The 20494-nt window shown below is 43.7% G+C and overlaps 1 protein-coding gene across 1 annotated transcript; it reads left to right on the top strand.

Annotated features, from left to right (window-relative positions):
- Nucleotides 1-9516: 9516 nt before the first annotated feature.
- On the top strand, nt 9517-9876 carry LOC134208904 (uncharacterized). Its single transcript, XM_062684869.1, has one exon. The coding sequence runs from the start codon at nt 9517-9519 to the stop codon at nt 9874-9876; it is 360 nt and encodes a 119-aa protein (XP_062540853.1).
- Nucleotides 9877-20494: the final 10618 nt, after the last annotated feature.

Raw genomic sequence — 20494 nt, 5'->3', positions numbered from 1 at the left:
ACATACGCTCGTAACAAGAGCTTCACATTTATCTGGAACAAGTGCATAAAATACCGTTCGGAAACGCCGTTATGTACAGTGATGCATGTACGGGTCAGTAACCGAAATATCAAATTGGCCCTTTCCATATTGAAGTTAGTGTCCAGGAAAGGCAATAATATTGATATAATAGATCATAAGTTCATGATGAGTGGACATTCTTACCCGCCGAAAGACACGGATTTTGCATCTATTGAAACTGTTCCAAGAAACGAACAATTTTCTTACCTCTACTGATGTTATTAAGGACGCCAGGAAAATGAACTCTTTCACACTTACTAAAATTACACAGGAAGACTTAAAATCAATAGTCATATGAGAAAATTGTTTAACAAAATGCAAGAAAAACTCGAAAAATACATCTGTTGCTTGGCTGAAAATGATTGGCGTAGAAAAAACGAGCCCGTATATTATTATTTTTCATGAACCTGACTGTGGCTGGAACTGTGGACGATGACGATGGCCTTCTGGAGTATTAATGAGGGGTATTAAAACTTATTATTCTATTAAATACTAAACTAAATATACATAAGAATAAAACTAAACTGAAACATTTCACACATTACGAGATTTCCTTTTTATTATATTTAAAAAAAAACCTGATAAATCCACCTAGCGGTGATGATGCTTTTCTCGATTTAATCGTTTGATTTCGCTTGGTGTGATAAATATCAAAATAATTGCCTACCTTACGGCGTTTTCAAATGCTTTTTAGCGAATCAAACACAGTGTTACCACTTTTAAAGATTTATTTTATTTTTAAAGATTTTATAGAAAAAAAAAATAGTAAAGATATTTTTATATAAACACTGAATATTTTTGAAGAAAGGAGATTTTTGGACATTATGAATTTTATGGTGTGGTTTTTATTTTTTGGCCGTTACTACAATCCGATATTGTTAGATTTTCTGGATGTGATACACTGCGCGACTTTTGTAATGTTACCAAATGGGTACTTGCACAAAACATCACGCGGCGAATCATTGTCGAGAGGTATGGCCGCACCAAACGATTTACTGCAACGCTATTTACCCATAAGAGTAAAATCAGCAGTGATTCAAATTATTCGGGGCTGTCAGTTTGAATACGAATCTGAAACATTCATTTTCCCTAACAACTGTTTCAGATTCATTTTTTATATCAGTCATCTGTCGAAAATTTAAAACTGGTATAACGCTCAGCTCTATTTTGTGCAGATTTGAACCTACTACTACTACTACTACTTACAGTTTTAGCCGGCATACGGCTAATTAATTTTGCCGCCTCAAAGAATATGGCCATTCCCCTTGCGGCACATTTCAATCAAATCGGTTTTCAACATCTTATTTATTATTTATTCAGGCTAAGGCCGAAGTGGCCTGTGCGGTATATAAGAGTCTGCTCCATTCGGCTCGGTCCATGGCTACACGTCGCCAACCACGCAGTCTACGGAGGGTCCGCAAGTCATCTTCCACCTGATCGATCCACCTTGCCCGCTGCGCACCTCGCCTTCTTGTGCCCGTCGGATCGTTGTCGAGAACCATTTTCACCGGGGTACTGTCCGACCTTCTGGCTACGTGCCCGGCCCATCGCAGTCGTCCGATTTTCGCGGTGTGAACGATGGATGGTTCTCCCAGCAGCTGATGCAACTCGTGGTTCATTCGCCTCCTCCACGTACCGTCCGCCATCTGCACCCCACCATAGTACGCAGCACTTTCCTTTCGAAAACTCCGAGTGCGCGTTGGTTCTCCACGAGCATCGTCCAGGTCTCGTGTCCGTAGAGGACTACCGGTCTAATGAGCGTTTTGTAGATTGTCAGTTTGGTACGGCGGCGAACTCTATTCGATCGGAGCGTCTTGCGGAGTCCAAAGTACGTACGATTTCCAGCCACTATGCGCCTCCGAATTTCTCTGCTGGTGTCATTTTCGACAGTCACCAGTGAGCCCAAGTACACAACTTCTTCTACCACCTCGATTTCGTCACCACCGATGCAAACTCGCGGTGGGTGGCTCACATTGTCTTCTCTTGAACCTCTTCCTATCATGTACTTCGTCTTCGACGTGTTGATGACTAGTCCGATCCGCTTAGCTTCCCTCTTCAGTCTGATGTAGGCTTCCTCCATCTTCTTAAAGTTACGTGCCATAATATCTATGTCGTCGGCGAAGCCAAGTAGCTGGACGGAATTATTGAAAATTGTACCACTCGTGTTAATCCCTGCTCTTCTTATTACCCCTTCCAAAGCGATGTTGAATAGCAGACACGAAAGACCATCACCTTGCCGTAACCCTCTGCGGGTTTCGAAGGGACTCGAGTTTCTAAAGGACTGAAACTCGAACTACGCACATCACCCGATCCATCGTCGCTTTGATCAACCGTGTCAGTTTATCCGGAAAACCGTGTTCGTGCATTAGCTGCCATAGCTGGTCCCGATCGATTGTATCATATGCGGCTTTGAAGTCGATGAATAGATGATGTGTGGGCACGTTGTATTCGCGGCATTTCTGCAGTACTTGGCGAATGGCGAACACCTGGTCCGTGGTGGAGCTTTCGCCCATAAAACCCGCCTGGTACTGCCCCACGAACTCCCTTGCAATTGGTGCTAGTCGACGGCATAAAATTTGGGAGAGTACCTTGTAGGCGGCGTTCAGCAATGTGATTGCGCGGTAGTTGCTACAATCCAGCTTATCGCCCTTTTTGTAGATGGGACACACGACACCTTCCATCCACTCCTGCGGCAAAACTTCCTCCTCCCAAATCTTGGTAATGAAGCCAGTGCCTCACCACCGTGTTTAAATAGCTCTCCTGGTAGTTGGTCAACCCCAGGGGCTTTGTTGTTCTTCAGCCGGCCAATCTCCTCCTGGATTTCCTGGAGATTCGGAGCCGGTAAAATTATGTCCTGCGCGTGGTCTCCCAGGTCCATCACCATACCGCCATCTTCGTCTGCCACATCGCCATTCAGGTGTTCTTCGTAGTGCTGCCGCCACCTTTGGATCACCTCACGCTCGTTCGTAAGAAGATTCCCGTTTATGTCCTTACACATATCAAGCTGTGGCACGTGGCCCTTACGTGAACGGTTTAACTTCTCATAGAACTTTCGTGTGTTATTAGCGCGGTACAGTTGCTCCGTCTCTTCACGGTCTCGATCTTCCTGCTGGCGCTTTTTCCTCCGGAAAATCGAGTTTTGTCTGTTCCGCTCCTGTTTATATCGTGCCTAGTTCGCCCTCGTGCGGTGTTGCAGCAAACTCGCCCATGCTGCATTCTTCTCTTTCACTAACTGCTCACATTCGCCGTCATACCAGTCGTTTCTCTGATCCGGGGGCACCGTGCCAAGTGCAGAGATTGCGGTGCTACCAATGGCGGATCGAATATCTCTCCAGCCATCTTCAAGAGACGCTGCGCCTAGCTGCTCTTCCGTTGGGAGTGCGACTTCCAGCTGCTGCGCGTATTCTTGGGCTAGTCTACCGTCTTGTAGCCGCCCAATGTTAAGCCGCGGCGTCCGACTTCGACGCGTGTTGTACACCGTCGAGAGTTTTGAGCGCAGGCATACTGCAACGAGATAGTGGTCGGATTCAATATTCGCACTGCGATAAGTGCGGACGTTCGTGCTGTCGCAGAAGAATTGCTGCGCCTAGCTGCTCTTCCGTTGGGAGTGCCACTTCCAGCTGCTGCGCTTATTCTTGGGCTAGTCTACCGTCTTGTAGCCGCCCAATGTTAAGCCGCGGCGTCCGACTTCGACGCGTGTTGTACACCGTCGAGAGTTTTGAGCGCAGGCATACTGCAACGAGGTAGTGGTCGGATTCAATATTCGCACTGCGATAAGTGCGGACGTTCGTGATGTCGCAGAAGAATTTACCGTCGATTAGAACGTGGTCGATTTGGTTTTCCGTTTCTTGGTTAGGTGATCTCCATATGGCCTTGTGGATATTTTTGCGGGGAAAGAAGGTGCTTCGGACTACCATTCCGCGGGAGGCTGCGAAGTTTATGCATCGTTGGCCGTTGTCATTCGATACGGTGTGCAGACTATCCGGTCCGATGACCGGTCTATACATTTCCTCCCTTCCTACCTGTGCGTCCATGTCACCGATGACGATTTTGACGTCCCGCAGTGGGCATCCATCGTATGTCTGCTCCAGCTGTGCGTAGAACGCTTCTTTCTCGTCGTCGGGTCTCCCTTCGTGTGGGCAGTGCACGTTGATGATGCTATAGTTGAAGAAACGGCCTTTAATCCTCAGCTTGCACATCCTTGCGTTGATTGGCTGCCACTCAATCACGCGTTGGCGCCTCTTACCCAGCACTATGAAGCCGGTTCCCAGCTCGTTGGTGGTGCCACAGCTTTGGTAGAAGGTAGCCGCTCGATGCCCGCTTTTCCACACTTTCTGTCCTGTCCAGCAAATCTCCTGCAGCGCCACGACGTCGAAGTTGCGAGGATGTAATTCATCGTAGATCATCCTGTCGCAACCTGCGAAACCTAGCGACTTGCAATTCCATGTTCCAAGCTTCCAATCGAGATCCTGTATTCGTCGCCTAGGTGTTTGCCGATTATATCGAGTCGCATTATCTCTTTTATTGTTCGTAATGATTGGTTTTCTAGGCGGCTTATTGGGCCTGCGCAAACCTCCTGTCTCGTCGGAGGGCCGTCGTGTCAGGGCTGTTTAGCGTCCCACCTAACACCAGGACTTGGGCTTGTGCGCTTTGAGCGGCACACGGTCGCTTTGGTGGGGCCTACTTGCGGATACATGCAGCTTTTTATAGAGGTTTAACAGGGCCCACTGTCAAACCCCACCACATCCTAGGCAAGCCCCACAACTCGCAGATGGCCTGGGGAGGGATCGTCAAGCTCTTGGACATAGTCCCTGCTGCCCCCATCAACATCTTGATTGTGACCAAATTCGGCCACAAATAGGTTCCGGCAACTGAATTGAAACATGTGTGCTACTCTGGTCTCAACACCTACTTCAAAGCGGTCGCGCTGCAGGTGTACCCATACGGAAGGAACTCGGCAGATCGTGGAACGCTATAGACGGAAACGGAGACAGCAGACCCACCTTTTCCAGGAGAAAAAACACCGCCTGGAAGAAGCGCAGAGCGAAGAGATGGAACAGCTTTGCCGTTCTCAAGAAACCCGTAAGTTCTATCTGAAACTTAAAGCATCCCGCAAAGGCTTCGTACCGCGAGCCACAAGGCAGCGGAGGAGATAACTACGTCAGTTCAGCGGACGATGGAAGCCAACCCCCCACATTCGGGAAGTTGAGGTTGCCATCCAACAGCTAAAGACTGATAAAGCTGGTAAGGATGGTATCAGAGCTGAACTCATCAAGATTGGAAACAACTGACCACTTTCTTGCACAAACTGATGATCAGAATCTAGAAAACTGAATCTGTACCGGACGAGTGGAAGTAAGGGGTCATATGCCCCATCTATAAGAAAGACGACAAGCTGGAGTGTGAGAATATACGAGCTATCACCACCTTTAATGCCGCCTACACAGTAATATTCCAGATGATCTTCCGTCGGCTGTCACCAATAATGAATGAGTTCATGGGAAGTTAACAAGCCGGTTTCGTTAAAGGTCGCTCGAGAACGGGCCAGAGCAGCTTTCCTGGGAAGCATACCATACTGATCAAAGCAACGGTGAATGGTGTGGAAACTGTGTGTAGACTTCGAGCAAATACTTCAGCTCGTTTTAATCCCACCGAGGGCTAAGAGAAGGTGATGAACTTTCGTGCCTGTTGTTCAGCATAGCGCTAGAATGTTTCATACGAGGAGCAAGATGTCATTACCGGAATATGGTCCAGTCAACAGATCTACTCAATTTATTTATTCGCGGATGACATGGACATTATCGGTCGAACATTTGCAATGGTGGCAGAACTGTACATCCGCCTGAAGCGCGACAGGACCTGTCTAAGAAGCAGCGCTACGATAGACGGGGGTACTCTCGACGTGGTCCATGAGTTTGTCTACCTTGGATCCATGCTAACAGTTGATTTGATAATTATGTAAATAGTTAAATAAGAAAGCGCATCATTTGTGGAAGTCGGGCCTACTACTATCGGACTGGAAGGATACGATGGGCAGGGCATGTTGCAAGAATGTCGGACAGCAATCCTGAAGATAGTGTTATCTGTTTAGATATAAGCTAAATACATGAATTTACTATTTTAGCATTAACTGCTAGAATTGGAAATGAACCGATAGCTCGTTATGTGACCTAACATATATAAGATCACCAGATCACTTGTACATTGAAGAACAGTGCTAGTCCTTAGCAGAAATCTGTTGATTCCCTTAGCAAGAACAGCTGATGTGGTCATAACGAAGTAGACTACGGACGATCAATCAAGCGCTAATGCTCATGATAATTCCTGATTGCATACAATCATCGAAGGACTGTTTCCGCGCCATGAACATGGTCTTCTTCCATAGTAGTGTTAACTTCGCCATTTGATGTAGGCGGCCAAACAGTTTATCCATGGTGCGGAAACAGTCCTTCGATTATTGTCCTTAGCTCTTTTGGGCACATCTCTGGCGGTTTCGTTGGGCTACCAATCATTGTCATAGTGACCTTATATGCATCTACCAATGAGTTTGCTCTTGCATTCAAGTCATCCACAAAACATAAGTCTGCGATCTTCTCTTTAAATATCGTTGTGAGCACTATATATTCCACTTCCTGCTCGAATATAGCCGCGAAGGGAGTTTGGTGGTCATTAAATTCCAACAGCAGATTGGACGGTAAGCATGCCAGGGCTGCAATTTTCTGGTCATAGTTACATCACTGGCTCGAGGTAATATTGCAAACAAATCGCACGGACTTAGATTCAGCAGAACGCGTTCAAATCTAACTGCTTTCGCAAACATGTTCTTGTCAAAGTCTTCCGTTTTTTCCCTCTCCGTGATGTAGTATCGCCTTTGCATGTGCACCTCTTTTCGTCTATTCGGAAACAATGTCCCGAGCAGAACAAGTCAGACAAAATATTGTTTCAACAACTTGATTGCGACTAAATCTGGTCACAAATGAGCTGCAGTAATCCATATGTAGCAGGATATCTAGTGGTATATCCACACCCCCCTTATTGAATTGGATTGTAGTGTAAGATAATGTCTTGTCTGAAAACTTGATATTTTAGTAGAGCGGAGCTTTTCCAAAAATGGTAGCATAGTAGTACTTACCCACAACGAAAATATGGTGGGAACGGCAGTATTGGCACGGCATGCAAGAGCGGAGCTACGACCGTATTGTGGCTACTCGATTATGTAAGTGATGAACTTATTATATTAGACACACAATCATTAAAATAAAGATTTTTTTAAATACTCGATTATGTACTCAATTCGTCTAGAAAGATGTTGCACAGAGTAATAAAATCCCCCCCTGCTTCTCCTTGTGGAAATGATCGCCCACCATCCCATGTGGGGAGCGTCAAGGTCCGACCCTCGAGGCTTCGTTCTAGCCGAAGCATTCTTGGAAGGTGACCTCGTTACTCTCAATGACGAACTTCTCCTGGAAGGCTCCTGGAGATTTCCACCAATGCGCCCCTCCTGTGAACATCAACAGACGACGAAATATGTATAGTGAAGCGGATTGGAAGGAGTACGAGCGCGCCATGTCGTCTGCCTGCGCGGACCAACCTCCATCACCGAGTTCACCGGCACTATTCTCGCTGTCGCCTAACAAGCTATCCCCCAATCCAGTGGCCCTACGGCCGTCGCACTAAGGAGTAATTATAGTCAATACCTGGCCATAAACCAAATTTATGAAATTGAATAAACCTAAACAAATATAGTTCCATTTCATAATATATAGCTTGTAGAATAACCAACCGGGATTTTCAGGGCAAAACAAGAATGTCTACATTGAAAGATAGTCGATGAAAGTCTGTTGTTTTTGAAATAAAATTAATAGCGTTTTTCTCCATTCTCACATGCTCATAAAATGAGTTCTTTGCCGCGTTATTTACTATTTTGATGAGTTTTTCAACATGGACTTTTAAGTTTGAGATATGTTAGATTATATAATGAAATAATATGTAAATTTATTTGAGTTATATATGCACTCTAAGGGTGGCTGGGGTGGCTGGGTTCGATTCCCGGTGCCGGTCTAGGCAATTTTCGGATTGAAAATTTTCTCGACTTCTCTGGGCATAAAAGTATCATCGTGTTAGCCTCATGATATACGAATGCAAAAATGGTAACCTGGCTTAGAAACCTCGCAGTTAATAACTGTGGAAGTGCTTAATGAACACTAAGCTGCGAGGCGGCTCTGCCCCAGTGTGGGGATGTAATGCCAAGAAGAAGAAGAAGATGCACTCTAAGCATATTTTAAACACTTGCTCAGACACGCTAATATTTTTTCTCAAATTTTAAAATTAAGTTTTAGTTGTGAATAAAATAGATTCAAATTATGAAACCATAACAGAATAAAAGATAGCTTCCCCAAGCTTCTATTGCTACCAAGAGCTCATCCGAACTTGTCAGAGCTTCAGAGTTATAGTAGTTTGAATAAAAAGTTAGATTTTCAGTGTTATTTGTTTGTAGCACATAGGAATCGCCAAGTAATCCTTAATTTTATTATGTATTATGACGGTTAATGATATACTAATGATAAAATATGTTATCCAACCAGTTATGCTTAAAACTGTTGATGTTTGGTGTTTCTTTAGACAGATTACCAATATAAAATACGTACCATATACCCTTAATCAAGCTTAAAATTAAATGTCGCTAAAAATGATCAGAATCATTTTGTAACATTAGTTAAACATAATATAAGTGTATACCCAGGTTTTTTTTTACACGGTTTGGTTTTAGTCGTTTAAGACCTTCAGCATCAATGAAACAATGAGTTAACCCCACGAAAAAAATCAGAAAAAATCAAAGAAAATTCAGGGGGTATTTAAAAAACTGTGAAAGTTCAGGTTGACCGAGAAATTAATGAATTCCAACCGCGTAAAAAAAAAACCTGGGTGTAAATAACATCAATGAAAGCACTAAATAATTATGGCCAGGAATTTACCTCATTTACTCCTATGTGCGTCGAGCACTTGATGGTGGACCGAGGAAACTCAACACGCTGTTAAAGCCAAACGCAAGGCCTTACGTGCTTACGCGGGTAAATGCAATTAGTGGAGAATCGAGGGCAGCTCCCATCCACCTCGATCAGGGCAACCGCACAATTTCTGACCATGTACATGTTGCCAATGCTCTCGGTGACTACTTCGCCTCCCTGGTAGCAGTCTCCCAGTACCCAGCCGAATTCAAGAGGACTATCGCTACCCTTATTCCCGTGGACCACCTTTATCTGCAAGCGAGTTGGCCCTTGCGCTTGCCAAGTGCAACAGAAACTCATCCGGACCGGATGAGTTGGGGTATCCCATGATGGAACGGCTCCCTCCGGCCGCGAAAGCTCTTTTTCTTGAGCACGTCAACGACATTTGGGGAAACCGCACGTTCCCGGATGAATGGAGAAAAAGTTTCGTTGTGCCTCAGTCGAGAGGATGGTCAATCGGCGACTTAGGGAGAAACTGGAAGCCGATGGAAGGTTTGACTACCGTCAACACGATTTTCGCCCAGGCTATGGCACCAGCACATACTTTGCCAACCTGGACAGTGTGCTCCCAGAAGCGTACGAGGAAGGCAAGCATGTTGACATTGTGTCACTCGATATCGCCAAGGCTTTTAACCGGACCTGGACCCTTTTGGTCCTTAGAAAACTACAATACTGGGGTATCACAGGCAACATGCTTGCTTTCGTAAAAAAAACTTCCTCACCCGACGAACCTTGCAAGTGCATATTGGCGGCACAGCATCAGACGAGTGCCCTGAAGAGACTGACGTTCCCCAAGGGTCGATCCTAGCAGTGACGCTTTTCCTCATCGCTGGACGAGGTTTTCAGCGTTCTACCCGCGTTCGTATATCTATTTGTATTAGCCGACGAGATTTTATTGGTCGTGGTCGGGAGAATGCCTAGAAGGACCATCCATCCAGCGATGATAAAGCCCATCGGCCCCGTCGGCTTTGCCATGAACGCCAGTAAGTGTGTACGGGGACACGTCTACAACAGCCGGTATCAGCTAGTAGAACCCTCCATAAATCTTGGCACGGATGCCATCCCTAACCATAAAATCGTCCGGGTGATGGGTGTCGACATCGACCGGAAACTAACATTTTTACCGAACTTCCGGGCGCTAAAGGTAGTATGTAAATCCCGCATTCTTCTTCTTATTATTATTGGCATTACATCCCCCTCTGGGACATTGCCGCCTCGCTGCTTAGTGTTCATTCAGCTCTTCCACAGTTATTACCAGCAAGTTTTCTAAGCCAGGTTACCATTTTTTGCATTCGTATATCATGAGGCTCACACGATGATATAAGTATGCCCAGGGAAGTCGCGACAATTCTCAATCCGAAAATTACCAAGACCGGCATCTGGAATCGGATCCAGCCACCCTCAGCATGGTCTTGCTTTATAGCCGCACATCTTACCGCTGTAGGACGCATTAGTTTCATAAAACCCTCTCGAAAAAAAAACATCGTATCCAGAATAGGAGTGCCATACTGAAAGTCGGGCAAGCTGTCGTTCACAGCCGCTTGTTTTACTGCCTCGAGCTGACTTGTTCTGTCTACCGGAACCTCATCGATACACCTTCAGCCTCTTTCGCTGCCTCAGGACTTGACAGGATCCCTCTCCTCGACGAAGCTGACCGGATTCTGAGAAGTAAAGCCGGTACCAGCCCCCCCAGTGGCGCGGGTTTACTGGCACGGCTGGCCAAAGGCTGCCTCATGCCTCCTATTAACATCGACCGCACCATCACCTCCCGGTTTAAAAGAGGTGATAAAACAGATGAACTCGGAAGATCCATACTGGAACTAATTGCAACAAGCTTCCGAAATAGTGTGATTCGGTATACCGACGGATCCGTCTCCAGCCGAGAAGTTGGCTTTGGAGTCTGTGGACCTAATCTGGGCAAATTGGAGAGCCTACCTCGCCAGTGCAATATTTTTTTCCGCCGAAGCCCCCGCCGTTTTTGTCGCGGCCACCCTCCCGGCGAACAGGCCAATCGTGGTCTTCACGGACTCCGAAAACTTTACGGGATACCGGGTAGTATTCAGGGTGCACTGGCAGATGATGAAGCTGCAATGGCAGCCATGTTTTGCTCCTTGAAGAATGTCGGATTGTTCTACGAAGTTTAGTACTCCAATCGCCACCTGCAAAAATGATTTTTTTTTTTACTGTCAGATACAGAAAACAAAACCAGTGACAACCAGACACAGCATTTGATGAAAAAATCACGGAGAACAGACGTTGAAAATTTTGATTGAAAAAAAAAACACTTGCCACGGGCGCTACTGTGTCCATAAATAAACTAGTTAGTTATAATAATTCTAAAATGCTCATTTGTATCCTCATCGTATTTTTTCCTAGCTACGTCGATGGCGTCCCGTGCGAAAGGTTAAATTCATCCGTCAGTAGTAGCGAAAATAGGTTATCATCACGTAAATCGCGGCCTAGTTGAAACGATGATTTGTTGCAGCACCGACCAATATTAGACGGTCCTGAAACAAAGCTTTCTTCACTCTTCTCGTGAGACTGTCGGCTCTTCCCACCTCGGAGATAGGTCAACATCGACCAACGCCGGGCAACCGAATGATTGAAAAATTACATCCTGTCATAGAAGGAAAAGCGCGTGGTTTATTGGAGATTTCAACGCGTCAGCTATTTTCTATGGAAGAGGGACGACGAACATGTTATCTGCGCGTGTTGACCGTAACGAAAATTGGCGGTCCCGAGTTTCGACAAAGCTTTCACCGGTTTTGGAAGTGGCAATTAGACGGTCATGTAGAATGAAACCATGCCATTGTCCGCTCTGGATGCTTAGCACCGACCGCAGTTGTGACCAATTTGAAAGATTTGGCAAAACCTTGTATTCCTGCACCGAACGGTGAGTGTTGGTCGTGCATCCAGTTCGCGGAAATCGCCTTTCGGTATCACGCTGATTATTGTGATCTGCGAATGTAGGCGTGCTCCTTGTTGGTCCGAGAGGCGCAATAAATCAAAAGTCACGATTCCCGAAAAAAAAAAGGTCAGCTCAGCTGTAAACGAAAGATGCGAAAGCACAACCAATTGCACCCACCTGAAACAAACGCAGCGCGGAGCGGGATACCTGGAGTCGTTTCCTTCATAATTGTTCAATCGATGCGACGCGACGGGAGGTTCTTTGAACTTTATTTGGATGGGTGAAATATCACAACAAGATGTGTTGATTGAGGGAAAGCATGGCCAATGGATGTCAGTAGTTGATGGGTGTGTAACGACCGTTTGTATTCGAATGTTACCCAAATACTACGAACTTGAGAAAGGGAACCCAGTGGACCATCGCCTAATGAAAGTGATAAATAGCCAAAAATAACGAAGGAAAGTTGCTAATAGAATAATTAAGTATACAGTTCCCACCGAAGTATTGACTGATTATTACTACTTCATGTTGTCAGTGAATCATCACACTGGAATTTGAAGATGGATGGTAGATGGAAGCGTAGGTTTGCTAAGTTATATGTTTCTAAATAATAAAATCTATTTACAGTAAAATAATTTCAATGAATAGCAATGTCAAACTGAGCTCTTCCTAGTGATAATCCGTTTACCTAAATATACATAATTGTATGACATTTTAAAATTCCACAGAAATACGTCAAATGTGTGATGATAGAAATGCGCAAACACTACTGTTTGAACAATGAATTAAAACAAATAAACATATTATTGACATATTAAAATTACAGCTGTTCAGTCGGATCTTTAGAGTGGAGACTCTGTATAAATGAATGGAAGCACCCATGGCAAAATTTAATATCAGTTCACATATCGCCAACACGATGAAGTTCTCACTCACAACGAGCATCATTCTAGCCGTCCTTGCTGTATCCTACTCAGCCTCTGTTGAAGAAAACGATACAATCCCTCGAAGGCCCTGCTGGTGGGGTCTTGGTCCGGAGATTCCACCATCCTGGCTCAGACACGCTACACGCAATGAATCGGACGACGGCAATGTACCCAAAGACATCGGCCCGATCCAGCTACTCCCCTTAGTCGTACCCGACTGGCTGTGTGATCTGCGCTACAACAGGACCATCCCGGAGCAGAATGCCGCCGACTCCAACGATTCTAACTAGCAAGCGGTTCACTCAGCCCTTCAGTTACGATTGAATAAGGCAATAAACGCAACTGTTACATAAATTGAACTGATGACCTGGATTCCGTACCGGCATCGCAGCTAAAAACAATGGAAAGAAAGCCAAAAGGGAGTCCACTCCAACCGATAAGGTTCGAACGATGCGTTTGCAATTTTAATAACAGCAAACGACATTTGTCAATAAACGAACTTCTGTCTGTGGTCAAATCCGTGCCATTGCGTGCATAACTTTATTGCCTTTTCCGCGCGCGCGCCGTGTTCGATATCGCGTCTTCGTTGAAACATGCTTCTGCACGCGGCTTCCAGAATGGCGGTTATGCTTAACGGCAGTATCGTAACAATGTTAGCTAAATTGACAAGCGCACTTGACAACTCACAAAAGGACAGAAGCCGAATTGGATGAAATCGAAACGTGCCGAAAAGCGAAAACACGGCCGACCCCAGGGTATGTTTTGGCAATATCAGCGTGCGTGCGCTCGAGTTCAGTCGGTGACGAGTGATCAGGCAGTTAGTTGGTTGTGTGTAATTTGATATAAAGCTATTATGTATATGAATGTGCACATTGAGGTTGGAGTGCAAACCCCATACTCCCATCTATTGGTTTCCTTTGCAATTGCGATTATATTCTGGTCAATTACGGTGTAGCAACCTCAACACAACATCTGCTGGGTCGCTGAACAAGAATAGCTGATCTGGTCATAATCGAGTGACGGCTACGGGCGGTCAATCTAATTTAAGCTCAAGCTCAATATCCTCTTCTACAGGATATTCTGGGACATTCCGTAACGTTTCTGAAATTGTCAATTGTCTTTTACATCAGTTACATCAAGATAAGGCTGTCGAATAACACGTTTTATAGTAACAAACAGAAATGCCCCCTTCTACAAGTTCACCAGGGACACAGCGTATGTTCCGTAAGTGAACAATGACGTCAATTTGTCTTTATAAGATCATCGAATGATTATTCGTATATAAGCAAACAGATAGAGCTATCGAATAATAGGTTTTGGTCTACAAACGGAAATGTACATTCATATAAGTGCCCTCAAAGCACCCCATGAGGTTCCGAGAGTGATCAATGAGACTTTCGCCCTTCAGGAAGGCTTCAGAAGCTTGTTCATGAGTAATCATGAAAAATAAGCTGGCGCATGACCCGTTTTGGTCTAAAATCGGGAATGTCCATACCTAAAGGTTCGCTGGCGCACTCTGTGATGTTCCGGAAGTGGCGTTTGACTTACCTTACACATTATCAGAAGTTCATTTGTAAACAAATATGAACAAACGAGCTGTCGTATGAAATTTTTTGGCCTCAATTCGGAAATATCCAGTTCTACAGGTACCCCGGGACACTCTGTGATAATCTGGAAGTGACCAGTGAGGTAAATTGTCCTTTATAGAATCATCAGAGAATGATTCGCGAGAAACCTTGAAGATAAAGCTATCGCATGACATGTTTTGGTGCAAAAACAAAAACGTCCATTCCTACAGGTTCTGCCGGGGCACTCTATGATGTTCCGAAAATGGCCAATGAGTTTTTCTACACTTTTCAGGCTTAACCAGAGGTTTGTTTGTGAAAAACCATGGAGAATGAATTGTCGCATGACAAATTTTGGTCTTAATTCAGTGGTCGATGAGGTCAATTGTCCTTTATAAGATCTTCAGATGATTATTCGTGAGAAACCATGAAGATAGAGCTATCGCATGACATGTTTTAGTGCACAAATGAAAATGCCTATATCTACAGGTTCCACCGGGGTACTTCGTGGTGTTCCGGGAGTGAGCAATGAGTTGTTTTACACTTTACAGCCTTACCAGAACTTTATTTGTGAATATCCATGAAGATAGAGCTGTCGCACGATACGATTGGTCCAAAGTAGGAAATGTCCTCTTCTACAGGATCCCCCGGGGCACCATGTAATATTGTGGAAGTGGCCAGTGAGGTCGATCGTCATTTATGAAATCACCAGAAGATTATTTATGAGAAATCATGAAGAAAGAACTGTCACATGACATGTTTTGGGCCTAAAACTAAAATGTCCTCTTCTACGGCTTCCCCGGCGGCATTATGGGACAACATGGAAAATCCCTTATAGAACCGTATTTAGTATAGCTTTGTTTTTAGTAAAAGTTTGAGAAGAGTTCCATATAAAAAAAAAAGTTTTCATCGAAATACCCCAAATGACATATCGGGGGTAACCCAACGGATTCTGGAATAATCTGGACAATATTCTGAGTGAAATCGAAACTAGAATAAAAACTGGACCTTGTCTCAAAATTTCACATTGATCGGTTAAAAGCGAACAGAGTTATGATTTTTTCAATTTCAAAATTTTCTTTCTAGAAGAGCTTCCCGAGCAAAAATGAATAACTAATTGATAACAAATTCTATTATCCGGTTATCAAACATAGAGATAACTGAACTTGTTATCATTTTGGCTGCATTAACAGTCAACATAACAAAAATGATACAAGAATTTTGTTCCTCAAAAAACTACCTGAAAACAAATTGACAATCTGATAACAAATTGATAACACATTTTATTATGTTATTCACTCAAATAACTAATTTAGTTATTATTTAGTTATCAGCCATCACTGTTTTATCGACCAAAATAGTTAAATCTTCTTTGCCGACATCGTTACGCATTGAAAAAAAATGTTGGCATTCACTGGGATTCGAACTCGAATCGAATGATTGTACGGCGTCGTCTCTAGGCACTCACTCGCGACAGTCTGAGTGCGACTGAGAGTGAAGTGAACAGACGCCATCAGATATCACTCTAAAATTCGGTCTTATTGCGTCGTGATTTTTCCGAAAAGTGGCGGAAACCTGAAATTCTTAATGATACAGCGATTTTTCTGTGAAAGTGATCGGTGTGTCACAAAGCCGCTTACAACCATAAGGGTGTCTCAAGTACAGTGATGAGTGCTGCTACAGTCCGTAGTAAAAGAGCAGCAATGGAAGAATGCCATGTCTGCCACAATGAAATCAAGTTGGATGAAAAACAACTGAAATGTGTCTACTGTAGCATTTCGTTGCATTGGAAGTGTGCCGGAAGGTCTGAATCTCCTTACAACAAAGTTCAGAAGACTAATAATTACTACTGCTCGACCCAATGCGAATCTTCGCATTCAACTAATAAAAAGATGGATGAACTGTTGATTGCTATGCGTGGTCTCCAAACTTCGATGGACAAAATAAACGATAAGTGTGAAGAAAATGGAGTTAACCAGAAGAAAACAGATGAAGCTGTGAAGAAACTGTCGGTGTCGATAAGTGAAATGTCCAAATCTCGACGTGAGATGCAGAGTACGATGGAAGAGGTGAAGTCATCCCAAGCGTTCATATCTGCGCAATACGAAGATATCAAAACACTGCATGAAGAAGTGAAGAAAGATTTATCGAGCTGTTTGACTGAAGTGAAAGGCCATGATGTGCAGATCCAAAATCTGAATAGCTCCGTCCATGAAATGAAAAAAACGACTGAGGCTGGCCGAACAGATTGCACTATAAAATGAAATTGTTCTCAACGGTATACCAAAGGATCTCTCCCTCGGCGAATCGACCATCGTTACTAAAGTTGCTGCTGCTGTTGGAGTTCAGTTGTTCTTCACGAACATCGAAAGAACGCAGCGTACAAAAAATGGAATGATTTTTTGTCGAATTTAGTAATTCCAAAGTGCGTAACGACATTCTCCGCGCCAGAAAAAGAGTTAATATTTCTCGACGAGATTGATTTTGGGAACGCTGTGTTGCCTTCTGCGTCTTCTCCAAGTGGTTCCAGGTCTTCTCCCAATATCAAGCGTAATCACACTAAGGTCTACATCAACGAAAATCTATCTAGAGAAACAAGGTCGATTTTCAGAGAGGTAAAATCTCTCCGAGCGTCGCATGGGTTCAAGTATGTGTGGTGTAGCAAAGGTAACATCTACTGCAGACGCGATGATTCATCAGAAGTCTACGTTATCGACTGCGTTGAAGACATTCTCAAACTACGCTCATCGCCAAGGAGGGCCTGTTCTCTACACTGCTGCTGTTGTTGTTGGTTGCTGCTGTTGGTGTTTGTTGTGTTGACTATGAAAACATGCGTATGAAAACACAGTGAACCAAATTAATGGAAATGATTTTATCAGTAATGTGCAGTAAAGAGATAATGTGGATGTATGTTACACTCACGCTAATGAAACTTTCTAACACAAAAATCAACCTACTGTACGTCAATATAAATTCTATACGAAACAAAATCGAAGATTTGATGGTGTATATATCGGGCTTTGGATCGATCGTCCATCTAGTGTATATAGCAGAAATGAGATTGAGTCCTGATGAGCTGCACATGTGTAGGCTACCCAACTATGACGTCGTCTGCTGCCCCAGAACAAATAGATCGGGTGGTGGAGCTTGTATATTTGTTCATCATTCTATGGAATATGACGTGATCAGAAATGAAGAGTTCTTGGAAGGAAGTGCTACCATCATATCACTGAGACAACCAAAGATCAATGTGGCATTAGTTTATAGACCCCCACATGCTGGATTGAGAGAAAGTATTCAATACATAGATACCTTACTTGAATGCAATCAAAATATGATTTGTGTAGGAGACTTCAACGTGAACCTGCTCAACTCTATCTCACAATGTTATCTGGCAACGATCGAATCTAAAGGTTTTACGCGTTTGAACCAAATTGATATTGCTAACACCACTCATGGTCACGAAGCCTCCGGATCAATAATAGACCATGCTATTACTGATTTAGTTAGAATAAAATTTTCCGTCAGTCTTGAACCTATTAGTTTTTCAGATCATAAGGCCATGCTTATCAGTTTCGGATCCAACTCTAGTGCTGATCTTCATCGCTCCGTAACTTCAATTGTTAGGTACAATTACAACCTTATATCCTCTGAAATAGCACAATTTTCTGCAAGAGCAGATAGATTTGTTAACTTATTCCATGAATAAAAATTCCTATGAAGTTACAAAACACAAAACAACACAAATAAGTGCTCCGTGGATTGATGGAGAGGTACTGAGAGAAATTAGATTAAGAGAACAAAAGTATCGGAGGACAACTCAATGGTCAAGAAATGCTCTAATTAAAAGCAACTACAACAGACATAAAAAAAACTAGGTAAGTGGATTGTTGAAACGAAAGCAAAGATTGTATTATCATAATTTGATTGCTCAGAACCGTAGTAATATCAGAAAGGTTTGGAGTATACTTAATGAAATCGCTTTTAGAGGCAATGAGAAATCACAGAGAAAAACCATAACGTTTTGAAGAATGAATTACAAATATGTAACGCTTTCAATAAGTTTTTGGTTGGTATACCATGTGAACTATCAAAGCAGTTAACATTGATGATCAGAATTGAGCCCAGAAATTTTACGTTGAATACAACTATTGTAAATTCTATAGTGATGTTACCAGTAACAGAAAACGAAATGAATAATTACATTCAAGATCTCAACCATTCTAGTGCTGTAGGAGTTGATAGAATACCCGCTAAACTTATTAAATGGAATATTGCCTTATTTGTACCTATTCTAACGTTATTAGTAAATCAATCCTTAGAAGATGGTTTATTTCCTTCTTGTTTAAAAAAAAAAAGCTGAAGTCGTTCACATCTACAAATCTGGCTTAAGAAACTGTTTAGGAAATTATCGGCCAATTTCAATTCTTCCTTTATTATTATTTATTCAGACTAAGGCTGAATTGGCCTTTGCGGTATATAAGAATCTTCTCCATTCGGCTCGGTCTACGGAGAGTCCGCAAGTCATCTTCCACCTGATCGATCCACTTTGCCCGGTGCGCACCTTGCCTTCTTGTGCCCGTCGGATCGTTATCGAGAACCATTTTCACCGGGTTACTGTCCGACATATTGGCTACGTGCCCGGCCCACCGCAGTCGTCCGATTTTCGCGGTGTGAACGATGATGGTTCTCCCAACAGCAGATGCAACTCGTGGTTCGTGGTTCCCGATATGTTGAATAGCAGACACGAAAGACCATCATCTTGCCGTAACCCTCTGCGGGTTTCGAAGGGACTCAAGAATGCCCCTGAAACTCGAACTACGCACATCACCCGATCCATCGTCGCTTTGATCAACCGTGTCAGTTTATCCGGAAATCCGTGTTCGTTAGACCTGTTCACCAAAAGTATTCCAGACTGACACGGCGCCTCGAACCGTGGACCTCTTTATCTGCAGGCCCTGACACTACCACATAGCCCACTCTTGATCCATACCAGTGGGTCGAGCATACTGGATGACATTGCTCATAAATCACGGTCAACTTTGTTTTAGTATTGGGGGAATGGTCTAGCTTGACTACCCTATTCAAATGTTGAGTATTTCATGAAAACTGCATTATTACATGCCGAAGCTTATTTTTTAGAATAAAGTGATGTATGGACGAAACTTCCGCAACACTCGAAGGAAATGAAAGGAAAAATTGAATTGGGCACATATTGAAAATTTATACTACCCCCAGAAGCACCTACAATTATTTTTCTGGTTTTAAGGTATTTTTTCAGCTAAATCTAATAAAAAGTCATAGAATAAGCCCTCTAAACATCCTAGTATCAATAACAAAGTGGTAGATAATAGTCTAAAGCAGCTATTAACGACTTAACCTTTTATTATGTGGAGTTAAATTGATGCATTTAGATGATACTTTTACGAAAAAATCTGAAAAATCACAAATCTCGTTTGATGCACCTCTAAATCTCCATGGAATTGGCTGAAAATTGGTCAGGAGACTCTATTTAAGATACTCATTGGCGAATGGCGAACACATGGTCCGTGGAGGAGCGTTCGCCCATAAACCCGCCCCACGAACTTCCTTGCAGTTGGTGCTAGTCGACGGCATAAAATTTGGGAGAGTAACGTTCTGCAATGTGATTGGGCGGCAGTTGCTACAATCCAGCTTATCGCCCTTTTTGTAGATGGGACACACGACACCTTCCATCCACTCCTGCGGCAAAACTTCCTCTTCCCAAATCTTGGTAACGACCCAGTGCAGCGCTCTAGCCAGTGCCTCCCCACCGTGTTTAAATAGCTCTCCTGGTAGTTGGTCAACCCCAGGGGCTTTGTTGTTTTCAGCCGGCCAATCTCCTCCTGGATTTCCAGGAGATCCAGAGCCGGTAAAATTATGTCCTGCGGGCGCTCTCCCAGGTCCATCACCATATCGCCATCTTCGTCTGCCACATCGCCATTCAGTGTGCTGCCGCCACCTTTGGATCACCTCACGCTCGTTTGTAAGAAGGTTCCCGTTTATGTC

The sequence above is a fragment of the Armigeres subalbatus genome, chromosome 2, assembly GCF_024139115.2.
Source record: "Armigeres subalbatus isolate Guangzhou_Male chromosome 2, GZ_Asu_2, whole genome shotgun sequence".
Lineage (NCBI taxonomy): Eukaryota > Metazoa > Arthropoda > Insecta > Diptera > Culicidae > Armigeres > Armigeres subalbatus.
Note: the sequence above shows the minus strand (reverse complement) of the source record. Positions and strands in the feature narration are given on the sequence as shown.